This window comes from Pistacia vera, unplaced genomic scaffold, assembly GCF_008641045.1.
Source record: "Pistacia vera cultivar Batoury unplaced genomic scaffold, PisVer_v2 Contig660, whole genome shotgun sequence".
NCBI lineage: Eukaryota > Viridiplantae > Streptophyta > Magnoliopsida > Sapindales > Anacardiaceae > Pistacia > Pistacia vera.
In genome coordinates, this window is record NW_022196513.1 from 119,556 (window position 1) to 134,455 (window position 14,900).

General features: G+C 35.3%; 1 protein-coding gene, 1 non-coding gene and 1 pseudogene across 2 annotated transcripts; all 3 read right to left on the minus strand.

The window, feature by feature from the left end:
- Positions 1 to 5,887: 5,887 nt before the first annotated feature.
- LOC116112304 lies at positions 5,888 to 6,548 on the minus strand (annotated as a pseudogene).
- Positions 6,549 to 7,871: 1,323 nt separating this feature from the next.
- On the minus strand, positions 7,872 to 7,996 carry LOC116112393. Its single transcript, XR_004125244.1, has one exon. It is a non-coding gene; the product is annotated as a small nucleolar RNA snoR77 (small nucleolar RNA).
- Positions 7,997 to 10,311: 2,315 nt separating this feature from the next.
- Positions 10,312 to 10,635, minus strand: LOC116112305 (putative lipid-transfer protein DIR1). Its single transcript, XM_031398463.1, has one exon. It carries the CDS (start codon positions 10,633 to 10,635, stop codon positions 10,312 to 10,314), a length of 324 nt encoding a protein of 107 aa, XP_031254323.1.
- Between the last annotated feature and the right edge of the window lie 4,265 nt (positions 10,636 to 14,900).

Here is a 14,900-nt window from a genome sequence, read left to right on the forward strand (position 1 = left end):
GCATCAATAGGAAATAGCCATATGAATTTAGAAAAGTCATTAATGATGCTTAAGTAATATTTATTGCCATGAACAGACTTGGTGGGTGAGTGACCCCATACATACATAAATATTAACTCAAAAAGAGTAGAAGAAATAGAATTTGATAAATGAAACGGTAATTTATGACTTTTCCCTAATTGACAAGTATGACAAACTGGAAAACTTTTATTTTTGGTGACTCCTAGATGGTGCTTTGAGAGGATTTCTTTCACTATGCGTAAAGCAGGGTGTCCAAGGCTTGCATGCCATTGTGGAACCGAAACTCTTTTGCCAATGTAAGAAGTTGGACTGGTGGAGGGAGATGTGAGAGTATGCAGAGGGTAAAGGCCATTTTTACTCGGTCCTTTGAGAAGGATAGCTCCCGAGGATGGATCCTTGACACAAAAAAAAGAGGGGTGAAATTCAAAATAAACGTTGTTATCTTTTGTGAACTGAGAAACTGACAATAAGTTCTTTTTGATTTCAGGAGCATGTAAGATTTTGTTGAGAAAGAAAGATTTTGAAGCTGAATAAAGAAGAGAAGAACTAGTGTGAAGAATTTTCAAACCTTGTCCATTGCCCACTTGAATTTGATCAGGTCCAGTGTAGATATCGGTATTGAGGGAAAGATTATTAAGGTTTGAGGTAATGTGATTGGTGGCACCAGTGTCAGGGTACTAGTTTTGATCATATTTGGGTGTAGGAGAAGGGGTGGGAGGTATGTGTGATTGAGCTATGTTTACTTGAGGATGGGGTGTGGAGGGAGACTGAAATTGTTGGTTGAATCTATACCAACAAGTGGTAGCTGTATGGCCAATTTTGGAGCAGATTTGACATGGAGGTTTGTTTGATTGTGACATTTGGTGATGGGAATAATTCTCGAATCCATGCCCCCTACCTCTAGATCGATTGCCATAGTGGGGAGCACCTCTATTTGAAGGTGAACCACGATGACCTCGACTAGAGTAGGAGGTAGCAATATTGGCTGAGGGTAAGTTGAATTCATTGGAGGTTGTTTGTTGCTCAAGGCGGTTTTCATGAGTAAGTAGGCAGCCATATAGGTCATCAAGGGAGATGGGATCTAATCTGGTGGTAATCACAGTAACAAGTGAGTCATATGAGGAGGGGAGACTAGCAAGGAGATATGAGGTGATTTCTGAAGAGCTAAGGGGATGACTTATGGTAGAGAGAGTATCTGAAAGGTGTTTGACTTTGGTGAAGTAATCAGTGATTGTGAGGGAGGCCTTTTTAAGGGTTGAAAGCTGGAAACGAATGCTGAGGATTCGGGCAGAGGAAGTGGATGAGAATGTTTTCTCTAATGCAAGCCAAACATCTCTAGAAGTTGTAAGACCAATAATTTGGGTGAGAAGTGATTCGGTGAGGGAAGAGAGTATGGCGCTTAGAATGATTTGATCTTGTTGTGACCAGTGAATGTATTCGGGTTAGGGATATGTATGGAAGTGTTGGTAGAGGAAGGAATTGTGATGGGTGGGCAGGGAATGGAGCCATCTAGGTAACCAAATAGGTTTTGACCACGGAGGTATGGGATTAATTGAGCTCACCAAAGAAGATAGTTATCTTTGGTGAGTTTGATTGTGATGAAATGATGAAGTTGGGTGGGGAGAATGGAACTGGTAGCAACAGAGGAAGAGGAATCGTTAGTAAAAGATTCATTGGAAGCCATGGATGAGAGACGCAAGTCTTTGTGGCTCTGATACCATAAAGAATCAAACAAGACAGACGGTAGATAATTTTTCCTCTCTCATCCAGGAGGATCACATGTTGTTTTATTTATAGATGATTTTGGATAAGCTCAATCTGTTACAGCATTTGAAAATATTTAAATTTACAGATAGTTTGTTAGTTCCTAGATTTACTCCCGTAAATGTTTATCTGTATCTTCATGTTTGAATCGATCTTGATCTTTATCAGTTTGTTGAGATTTCGGCTGTGCCATTATAAGTTCAGTAATTGAATGAGAAATTTTACTTAAACCTTTTTTAATGGAAGAAATAAAAAATAATTAATTTTATTTAATATGATATAAAGGACCATTTATTCAATCTTCTCAAAGTAAAAATGTATGTCCTCACACTTTGCAACTTCAAATTTTAGATTTGAACTTTTTGTTTGATTTTCAAGTGATTTTGGAGGTTTAATTAAGTAAGTGCGATTAGTTTTAGTTTAATCGTTACTCTTTAAAAAAAAAATATTTAATTAAAAAACATAAATTAATTTTAGGTCACATTTTTTAATAAATTTGAATGAACTTGTGCAATGTTGAATTAAACATGTTAACCACCATTGGGTGGTCCAGCAGTCAACTAGGTCTCTTGTTGTATAATTCAAGAGGTCCTAAGTTCAATTTATCTGAGTTGCTAATAGGGTTAGTTACAGAGGAGATTTACCAAATTGTCAACATCAGACCCCAAGATATTATTTGAGTTGTACTCAAACGACTGCGCTCAGACACTCGCGATAAAAGAAAAAAGAAAAAAATTAAATTATTTTTTTCGAGATGGAGAAAGAAGAGAAGTGAGTAAGCTAGGGCAATAAAAAATCAACCCTCTCTTCTAAATATGTGCTTCAATAATAAGACAACCACTTAGAAGAATACTATTTGTGCATAAAGTCTTGCACATTTTACGAGTTATAACTGTTTTGTTAAAAAATTTATTGTGATGGTAGAAGTCTTGTTCGTAATAAAAAGTTTCTGAAAATTCGGCTCTCTCTCGTCTAAGCGAGTGCAAACAGATGGTTGTAGAGTTCAAAGTTATATAAATATTATATTTATTTATAATTATTTTCTGTCAAGAACTGATGTGGAAATCATATTTATACATGATATAATGTTTACTATTTCTTGTAATATAGAATTGTTATAAAAAAAATTAATATATCTTTTTAGAAGTTAAATTATAATTTTTGTTTTTCTTTAACGAGGTTATTCTACTAGTTTACAGACATTTCAACTAATCTCTTGGGTCCTAAAATTAAAGGTCGATAAATCCTCTCAGTGGCTGCCCCTATTAGTAGTCGTGAAGATTCAAACTCAAGACCTTTTGATATACACTTAGAGTCCCAAGCAAACTGTCAAACTAAATCAATTTGTGTTCATATTAATTATACATACTACGAAGATTATATTTTAATTTTATTAATTATTAATGAGGCATTATAATCTTGTTTTATTTGAATATTTGGATAAGTATTTTAGGGTGTGATCATTCCAAATTTCAAGCTCCATCTTATTTATCGTATGAAAGACAACTTCGGAGAAATTATTGCAGTTCTCCTCCTCCTTTCCAATAACTAATTTTCTTTTGATTATTTGCTTTTCTAAGCTTATTAAGAAGATTTTATTTAATTGACTTCTCCATTTTGTTTCTTGACAGGATCATTAGTTTTTTTTTTTTTTTCTCTTTTTAAAAGATTAAATTATAAGTTTGATATAAATAGATCTTTAGTTTTAAAATAAAATTGTCTCATTTTCTAGATTAATATTAATAAATTAAAACATTAAATCAGCTCAATTACATTTCTCATTATAGATATGACATATAAAACATACAATATAATTTTCTTCATATTGTACATGTTTTTCAATTTTCAGTTATATAAATTTCTGTTTTTTTATTTTTTTTTCATTTACCTATTTCATTTGAAATTTGTTTTAAGTTTTTTATTTGATTTCTCGGGTTATGTAATAGATCTTTATCAGTCACACTGTAAGCCTAAACCTTACCCCCCCCCCCCCCAAAAAAAAAAAAAAAAAAAGGGACACTGTAAGCCTAAATTTGATTATTGATCGATTGACATTGAAAATATTTTTTCAATATTATCAATTTTTTTTAAACCCTCTAAATTTGTTAATTTAATTAAATACCCCCTAATATTTTTTTTAAATTACAAAAACACCCCAATAATCCACTTTACCATCAGATTCCGACCCCCACCGCCGGAAAATCGTCGGAATCTGGTAGGATGGGCGCACTATCGCGCTGAATCTGGTCGGTAGTGTGCCGATCTAGTCTTTCCGGCCAGACCACGGTGGATCTGGCAGGAAAAGGCCAGATCAAGAGACCAAAGATCTGGCCGTTGATGGCCAGATCTTTGGCCGTAACAGTCGGTCACGACCCAACAAACGGTCATCGTTGACCATCAACGACGCCTTTGTTGGCCGTCGTTGAGAGCAAATAAGGCCAGATCTGGCCGTAGATCTACCTTTGCCGCCAGATCCACCGGGATCTGCCGGAAAAGGCCATATCGGTGTATGACCGGCAAGATCCAGCCGGACATGCGCCCATAAGGTGACTTCGGCCACCTCCGGTGGTGGTGGCCGACTGGGGGTGTTTGGGTGGGTATGGGTATTTTTGTTAACTTTTAATGTTTATTATATGGGGGTATTTTGTAAAAAAATAAATTATAGGGATTTTATATTTATAATCCTACATCTATACCCGACAAATTCAACTTTTTTTAACTTTTTTCAAAGAACTTTTCCCAAAACCCCAATTTTGAACCAAACGGAGCGCCATGAATTTATTTTTTTGTAACTATTGATATTATTGGTAATTTAAATTATTATCAATGAATAACAAAAGGTTTATTTTCCAAAGCCACCCTGGGTTTTGATAAATGCAGCTACATTAGAATTTGGGTCTATTATTCAAAATTACCCTCGTGTTTCTAAAATTGTTCAAAAATCAACCTACAGTCTAGGGGTGGGCACTTGTCTGTTCGTCCTAACCAAAATCCAACCCGACCCTAACCACTTAAAATTCAGCTTTTGTTTTCTTAACCCGAAGAAAACCAATTGTAGAGTAAAACTGACCGAACCGAACCATTCATTTTCGGATCGGGTGGGTCTCCGATTTGAGTAAAAATAATTATGCAACCTAAAATAAACTGCATTGCGATCATGAGAAAAATAAGCAAAAAACCGTTCATTTTTGCTAACATATTCCGTTGTCCGTGAGTGTTATGCATGTATAATGTATTGACTATTTGTCCACATATCAAAATTGAAGACAAAGGAGCCAAGAAGGGAAAAGAAGTTATTTCAGTTCATTGAAACTCTATCCCAGTGCTGTGAAAATACAATATAAAATAAAGTACAAGCAAAAACCAACTGGGATCATAAATGGCAAAAGATCAGCAAGAAGAAAACCAACTGTGGTGGGCGCCAAAAGAAAAGGGTGAAATCCTTGGCTAGACAACAATAATCTGATGTGGTTAGTTCCTCGTCCAAACTCGGTGCACAATAATCAGACAAATTTATTCTGATCAAAACATTTCTGGAAGTTATATTAGAACTAGAGCTGCAGAGGAAGCCATCCCTAAAATCCATTTTTATGTAAGAAACTGAAATTTAAATTGCGGTATAATAAAGTGCATTAGAGCTCAAAACTATGACAAGTATAACATGGAGAAAACCTTATTATCTCAATTTTTGCACAGAACATTTCCACAACCACAATGAATCCCTGTATTTTTAATTTTATACATAAAATGACTTATACTACAGCTACGTCTGAATCACTCCATTCATGCCTTGCCCCACCCCGAAAGGGGGAAATTTCAAATCTATATGCTAGCAGCTATATTACTTAAACTCATGGTTGACTGGGTTTCATAAGTGCTGCTACTTCATACCAATAGCAAAGGTTCTAATTAAATATCAGAAATTGACCAGAAGAGTATTGACTCATTAAACACAATTCTTTAAGGAATCTCCGGCTCCTTGGAAGAAGATATAAGAGAGCAAAATCAGCTAAAATATACCGACAAGGGAGATAACAACAGTCGAAGTCGTTGACTCCCCAACACCTTTTGCACCTCCCAAAGTGTAACACCCCGGCACAGCTCACAATGATATGATGGCACCAAAAACTTGTGATTTAATCATTGCACTGATTATATCCCATGATCTAAGTCTCTGTGGGCTGAATCCAGTAATGTTAATGCTAATTCCATAAACACCATCAGAAAGTAGGGCACTGGATGCCATCCCCACATTGAAACACATCAATGTCAAAAATGGAGCGCAACACAGGAAGCAATACTCTGGGGGTGACCAAGTAATCAACAGGGTCGAACCAAGAACTCTCAGCTGTCAGTTTGCTCAGAGACCTGCATTGTGCCCAACTCTGCTGCAAATGCACTTCCAATTCTCCAGCAACCACATTGATTTCACTACAGGACTAAGCTCCCTTGAAAATGCCAGAGCTAAGACGCCACCCACAGATCTATTCAAACCCAATCTAGTAAATTCCCTAACAAATTGGATAGTAAATCCTACCAACAAAGCTGCCGTCAAAAGACAGACCCCAACAGATCGTGGGCCAACTCTCTCGAGCTGCTGGAGAGTTTTTTCTCCATGCACTTTCCCTTTTAAAATCCTAGTTATTACCTGGCCTGCCAACACAAGAACTGATAATCCCCTCCAAAGGTACCGGGGAGGCGACCAATTGCTCAAGAAGGAATTTGCTTCCGAATTCTGCACTTTGTTCATAGTTGTATCTTCTTCCAGCTTGCACTACGGTGACCGTCATCAGAGTTCGAATTGCAAATAATCTTATCCCTCGAGCAGTCCTTGAAATTTACAAGACGAAACTCTTGCATTTAATCGCAGTGAACCCGTATTCGGATATTAATCTTCATAAACCCATTGTGTTTTACACAACTTCTCTGCATTATCATTTACGAAAATGAGCAAAACCTCCATTTAAATTATTTTTAATTGGCATCTAAAACAAATAAAGTAAAGAAAATAAAATAAAGATAGACCTGTTTGAAAGTAAAATACTGAGTAACAATGTGAAGCTGTTTGCATATTTGGACTCAGTTATTCTGATGGCTGAGCTAAATAACAGAACCATTAGCAGCTGTAATTACAGAAAGAAAAAAATTAACATTGATAAACAACTTAATAGAGCAACACAAAATAATATATAAGTTAATTAAACATGATAAAAATTAATAATAAAAAATGAAGAAAAAACAATCTGTACTCTGAAAATGAAACACTTATGTTAACTAAGATTAATAAATTTAACTACAAAAACATTAGTTAAAAATGGTTTTAAGTCTTTCTACATTTCGGATTTTAAACAATTATAATTACTTAATTACAAAGATTTTAATCTATAATTTTTATTTCAATCCACGTTCGATAATTAGAAAAAACTTGCCTTTATGTTGACTCATGGTTAGTTGGTGATACGACCCCTACTACTCACGTTTACAAAAGGAACAAGAAGGCCAGTCAGCGGGTGCGCGCAATGGGGAGTTAGTTACCCACGTGGCAGGAATCATGCTTAACAAGAAGGCCAGTCAGCAGGTGTGCACAATGGGGGAGTTTGTTATCCACATGGCAGGAATCATGCTTTGGGCGTGACTTGCAGATATAAATTGGGAATTTCAATTGTAAAAGGCAGGTTGTTTTTGAGTATGAATTTAGGGAGGAACTAGCCCCTCGAAGAGCTAGCCAGCGTTGTATTTACCATACTGGTTTTACATACCCATTACTATATTGTATTTCTTTTCCAGTCCAGCAATCAAAACAACAATAATTCTATAAGTCCTGTTTTATTTCTGTTCTGTTTGGAGATTGAACATTGTGATTTGAGTTCCGAATTACAATCCATTGAGTGGCGTTGCGTTGAGGGTCTAGGTTCTCAACAGTTGGACACTAGCCTGCAAGGGGATTTGTGTTCAAATTTAACTTAGAAAAACTTTATTGGCTGGCTTGCTAATAAAAATTATCAACTACATTTTTTCCTCGCATTTCCGACTTCAGAGTCTATTATATTGTGTGAAGGTCACAATAATTATATGATATGAGAAAGAATGTGCTTATGCCTACTAGACCAGCTTCAAGGATGAATCTCAGCAAATTTGAAGAGCAGAAGCAAATTGGTTTTCGAGCAGTTTAACACCTCATTTGAAATTCAACATTACAGAGTGGCTGACTGAAGAAATTCTCGATACTCTATAATTCAAAACAAAACAAAACAAAACAAAAGGCATCACAATTTTTTCCCAGAGTGACAAACTCCAACCCCATATATATCACACCGTTGATCGACCGTCTATTAAAACTATTTGAAAAACAATAATTTCTCAATCAATAAAAAAAGAGAGAAAAGAAACACCTGAATCACTTTCTGGCATTCATAAAGTACTTCGTTATAGTCCTAAATCTTACCCATCTCACTGTAACTGTTACATATTCAAGTCAAAACGCAACAATTAAGGAAAATAATCTCTCTGCAAAGTTCTCTTCACAGATATAAACCCATCTCCATTTCTTCGTATACCTCAACAAAAAGTCAACAAACTTAAAATCTGGACTAAAATCTAACCCAAAAACTCCTCATTTACGCTAACAAAATTGAGTGAGAACTTTGTTCAAACACTTAGCAAGCTTAAGGTTTTGGCAAACATGAAGATTACAAGGTAAGAAAGTTTCCCCCAATTCTAAGTGAGAAGCTCAAACCCATTTTATATATAAACATGTAAATGTAATTGGGCAAATAAGAAACAAAATGGTACCTGAGAAGCCTTCGAACCCGAGATTGAGAGATCTTTGAAAGATATAGAGAATGAACAAATGAGAGTCTGAGAGATAAAAGGTCTCGAATAGACGGCGGTAGTAGTGGCGGTGGCTTGTGGTGGTGTGTACGGCGGAGAAGAAGATTTTGTTACTCTGTAAAGAGAAACGACAGATTGCAGAGCATTTTGTATGGTAATCTGACGATAGCTTGCTAAAGGATTTAGGACGAGGGACGATTTTAACCATTTTGTTTTTCAATTTTTCATTTATTATAAATAGGGGCAATTGAATTAGGTTGGGATTAGTATTGGGTCGGCCCAAATAAATGTGAGCCGTCGGATCTACCCCATCTGGGCCTGTTTCTAATTACAAATATTTTCACATTTAATCTTCAATTACAAATTTATAATTGAGTAATGATAGGTTCACAAGTCACAACCTTCTTCCATAACCTCTTCCGTGATAGCTTGTAAATTGATCTCGTTTGTCTATTTGCAAGTTGACCAATTACGTGTTATCATGTTAAAGGTTATGAGGTTGGATTGTGAACCTAACATTACTGTTTATAATTTGCAAGAGAGTTTTATATATATATAATAATTCTTTGGTTAGGACGTCCTGATAATACTTTCATCAGGATCATGTTTATACACACCATTGAATTTGTCTCATGGGATTGAAATGATATTTTACCATTAAGATCTAATGGTATATATTCATGGTTATGTTAATATCAAGACATCTTGACTGAAAAATAATATATATATATATATTAAAATTGAAAGAATAGTTGAAATTTGCTCACTTAGGATTTAGGAAAGTGTTTGATTCATGAGTAATATTATATATAATATATATTACTCATAAACTATTCTTTTTAGATTGAAATGATAAATGTGCATGTTTGACAAACCATTTATTTTAATATGTTTAATTTTAATTTTATGTCATTCAATTATAGTTTAACAAATCAATTTTTATGAATTCATTTGTATAAAAAGTTTGTATATAATATTTTTTTTGTCAAGCTTTCACTAAAAGATCATCAATATTGTCTCCAAATCTATTTAATTATTTCAGACTGTGATATTTTGATGCCCTTTGTCTGAATATTTCTGAATCTATTAGAAACTCTCCACAAGCAAAAAAACATGTGACTTACAGTATGAATGCAATAGTTTCCTTCAATATATAAACCAACTCGTGAAGCTAAGAATTTACAATATCAATGGAACAATGCACTTCCATAATTTAGCCCCAGTAATGACCAAGAACCAGTGTAATCATATAAGCCTCAAGGCGACGTTTTGCTCTACAATTCCCTTGTTTGAAAAAAAATATCCAATCCATTTTTATATTTCATGCTTTCACATTATAGCTAGGTATATAATTAACTTTCACATTAATTTGATTCTTACAAAAATAAAAGAATAAAAATTGTTGAGTGGTTCAAACTATGTTTTAATTATATAGATGGTTGCTTAATTTTCGTTTTTTAAACTGTTAAAAAATAAATATATGATAGCAATGAACATAATCACTTTAATAACCAAAGTTCTTGGTATATATGTTTATTAGTTGAACAAGTAGTGCAACAACACAAAATAAAAATGAAAGTAAAACAATGATTGACCCTCAAGGGGTCAACTTGATCACCTTCAAAGCTCAAGAAAACAAGCAAGAAGAAAATAAAACATTAATCTTTTGTGTTTGCAAGATGCAAACATCTTAATTTAGCAATGGGAAGAGTTGGGGAGCTTGCATTTAGTAGGAAGCTGCATGGCTTGGTTGAAGTCTATCCCATAAAAACCTAACAACCCGGAATTCTTGAACGCGCAGAAGCATTGGAAGTTAGCCTTGGATAGCGCCGAGCAACACTCCGGCGAAGGAGGCGCGGTGCTCTGGGTGGTGACAAATGGCGCACACGCCGTGAGACCTTCCTTGGTCATACCACAAATGCCCTCAGTATCACTCTTCTTCTCCACCGCAAAGGCATCGGACCCAATCGCCAAACCTAGAACCACTGCCACAATTACAAGCTTTGTGTATGCTTCCATATTATGATCTCTCCAAGAAGCTCTCCTTGATTTTTGCTAGTCTTTTGGTTTGTTATTGGCTTGGTGTACTTGGAGAGGGATCACGAATTGGTTTATATAGAGAATGAATATGAGCAATATGGATGTTATGTTGCTGTTTTCAATGGGCACAGAAATTAACCATGCAGCTCGTGAAAGAGAGAGATGGCAGAAATTGACATTTCTATGGGCTGTTAACCGTCACGGGTGTGCATTGGGTTGATTTTCTAATGGGAATTAATTAGTTTGATGAGGCAGTGGTGTTTAAAATTGTTGTTCAGGGAGGCAGCATGTGAACTCTTATACGTGAACAAAATATATGACAAAGGGTGCTCAACTTGCTCTATATATTTTAATGGTTTATATTGATAATCTTTCTGTTAGCTAGCACTAAATTTAGTCGGAATTGGGTGTTATATTCCGATGAAAAGATTTGGCAAGATTTCATATGGGTTAGAGTTCAATGAGGAAATTTATTATAATTTGAAATTCTTATATTAGTAAGAGCAATTTCTCCATAACATTACTCATGAAATTAACAATTTTTATTACGAACTTTCAATGTTAACTCCAAGGGTCAGCCTGGTGGTTAATGAAATTTGTTTTCTTTTTTGAGTTTTTGGGTTTAAACATTGGGGTCACCTACTACAATAATATTGTGACTAACTTGATCTTTTGAGCTTGTGAGTGTTCAATGAATTCTTGAAATTAGTTGAGATACGTGCAAACTGGCTTGAATACTCTGATTATCTTCAAATTGGCTTGAACACCTCGATTATCCCAAAAATAATTTTTTTTTTTTATGTTTATTAAAAGAGCCTAATTTAAATTCCTATACTCTCAAGGATGACCTGTGATTCCTTAGCACGTAGTTTTACTAACAATTCAGATTCAACCTTGAAGAAGGAAATGAAGACTTATTAATAATCCAAAATTGAGAGTTAATCAATTAATAGTTTGATATTCAAGATATAGCTAGCTCGAGGATTAGAAAACCAATTAATATTTTGTTTTTTTTACTGGTTTCCCCGTTTAGGAACTCTTGAGAATCTATAGTTACATAAAACATTCAAACTCTCTTTGTCTCTTATTTATTGTAGTTGAGGAGACATACGTCTTTGTGGTTACCAATTTTCCTCTTTCCAATATTATTGGCTATTGTGATATTGTACGGATCAAGTATTACATGTGACCTGTGATTAATTATTTTACTAAACTAGTGCGACTCGTAATAATTATGGAGGGGTGCAACACATGATGTTGGCGAGTTCAAAGTTATAAATATTATATTTATTAATAATTATTTCTTGTCAAGAACTGATGTGGAAAAATCATATTTAACAGTTATAATGTTTACTATTTTTCTTGTAATATAGAATTTGTTATAAAAAAAATTAATATAATCTTTTTAGAAGTTAAATTAAAATTTGTGTTTTTCTTTAACGAGGTTATCTGGACTAGTTTCAGACTTTCAACTAATCTTTGGGGTCCTGAAATTAAGTTCGAATAATCCTCTCATGGTTGCCCTTATTGATAGTCGTGAGGATTCAAACTCAAGACCTTTTGAGTAATACACTTAAGAGTTCCAAGCAACTGTCAGACTATCAATTTGTGTTCATATTAATTAATACATATTGTTAGCCGTTTTTACAATATGGTCCTACACTTCTCATATAATTACATTTTGTCCCTATTGATGTGGTCATACGTTTTGTCTCTTGAGCAGTTGTCTTTGATGGAAAGACACTGCTATAAGAAGAAGTTTACAGTCCCCATTGATCAGTTTTATTTTTGATCCTAAAACCATCACCCAAATTTGCAGTCATGTAAGATCCTGTAATTCATAAAGGAGCAGAAGACCAAGAATAATTGCTATGGCTGGAGGTTTGTCATTATTTCCGCATATATTCCATGGAGTTTTTAAACTGAAATTGTTGTGTTTCACTGAATATTGGAATTTATGTGTTTTAACATTTGGTATCAGAGCTTTTATTTGAATCTCTGCCTAGCATGAAGTTGTTTGTTTGCAAATCTGAAAAATATTGCATAAAATTAGGATTTTTTCCATAAAACCCGTACTGGTTAATCAAGCATAACTTTTATTATAAATAGAATTTGTTTTCGTATTTTGATGTCATTGGAATCCTTGTTGAAAAAGCTTTCCAACGGTAATTACTTTTGTCAAAAACGGAGTTCTGGATGCAAATTAGCTAGTTTAAAGTTTTGGTTTAGTTTTGTTTGGGTGTTTCGGAAGCCATTTATGGCATCGATTTAGGACTAAATTGTCATTTGGGATGTCACTGACATAGTTATATGTCCCATTTGAGTTTCCCATGGAAACGCCGGAAAATGCCGGAAACGGCTTTGAAATCTAGAAAATATTGTGGTAAAAGTTGCAGAAAACCGTGTCAGAAGAACCGCCCCAATAGGATAAAACGTGTCAAACTGACCCGTCAAGTCAAATCAAACCGGTCAAACGACCCGTCAACCCAACCCACCCCGTTAGTCACCCGCCCGGTCCAACAGTCCAGCCCGGTCAATGAACCGGTCAACGAGTCAAACCGGAAGTGCCGGTCAACGTTCCAGACCGTCACGAACCGGTCCAATGGGACACAAACCGGGTTAACCGACCCGATCAAAATGGGTCAACCCGACCCTGGTCAGACCCGGCGCGTGCAGATCGTGCGCTTGCGTCAGGCGCGTGAGGGTGCTGTTTGGGCCGCGTGTAGGCTCGTGCAAGCGCGTGATAGGACCGTGGAGGCGCGTGAGGGCGCTGAGAGTGTGTGCTGCCTTCTGGGGGCCGTGGGGGCTCGTCCTTAGTCACGGTGGCGCGTGAAGTCGGTGCAGCTTGTATGATGGTTTTTTTATGTTTATATTACTTTGTTATGCATAAAAGTATTATTCTTGCATTGATTTGTGTTATATTATACAATTCATGTTATAAATTATTTTGATGTTTTATGATCGTATATATTTTGATTAATTTAGAGTAGCCGCAGCATCTAATTATGATAATATATGCATTAGAAATATTAGTTATGAATCATATTAAGGTTAATAACATCGTTTTTGTAGTTAATCATATTAGTTAATCATTTTACCCACAGGGAATGTTATATTTTTATGATTAATTAGGGATAAATAGAATTATCTTATTTCTTAATTAGCCCACAGGTATTATGAAATTAATAATTCTAGTTTCATCATTAAAGGATAATGAATCAATAATATGTAATGTCTTTAACCCACAGGGAGATTTTTATGATATGTCGATTCTTTATGATTTATTTATTGTTTTACATTGGTAAACTTATAATGTTATTGATGGTTTGTGCCTCATACTTTTTTTAGTAAGCATGTCTATTGATTACCTACAGTTGATCAAACTTTGATATGGTTGAGATATGTTCCTATTTAAATGGTGATAACGATAAAATCCTGGAAGAGGCTGTCTCCTTCAGTTTAGGGTGCATAGATCTTACTATGCTCTTCGTAAGGAAGACCACCAACACCTACAGATACTGCTCTCAAGCGAGATTGCTTTGTATGAACGGTGGGGCGCGATCTAACCGTTTAAGCATGATGTTCTCAAATCTCACATTACGAGTAGTATCCGTGGGTCGATACCCGGAGTGTGAAAATGCCAAGGATCTATGGGGCATTCATGCATAGTTTTGAAACATCAGACAAGGCATTAGGAAGCATCCTAATGAGTAGATTGACATCCTGAAGTTGACTGGTATTAAGGCGTCCGTGAGTCATATTGATAAATGAGGGACATAGCTGCTCATTGAAATCCCTTCATTGGTGATTATGATGATTTCCTGGTGCATTTGTTTCCTGACTCCTCTCTCGTCTCATTATACTCCTTTCAAGATATCTTTACACACAGAAGGATAAATGGGTCCAATCAATGAGCTTTTGACCATTTGTGTTTCAGGAGGGAGAAGAACTGCTTCAGGAAGTAATGAAACTGCACACTGGTGACGGAAATGTCAAGTACACTTCAAATAAATAAGAAGTGGAAGGGAAAGGCAAGCTGCACGAAATTGTGAGCAAGGTAATAAGGACAATACAAGTGTTTCTTCTGTAAAAGACGGACACATGCAGAAAGATTGTCCTAAGAGAAAAGCCTGGCTTATAAGAAAGGTAACCTCTTATCTCTTGTGTGTTATGAATCTAATATGATTTGTGTTTCACATCATGATGGTGGATATTCTGGTTCTACAATCCTGTTTCTAATACCA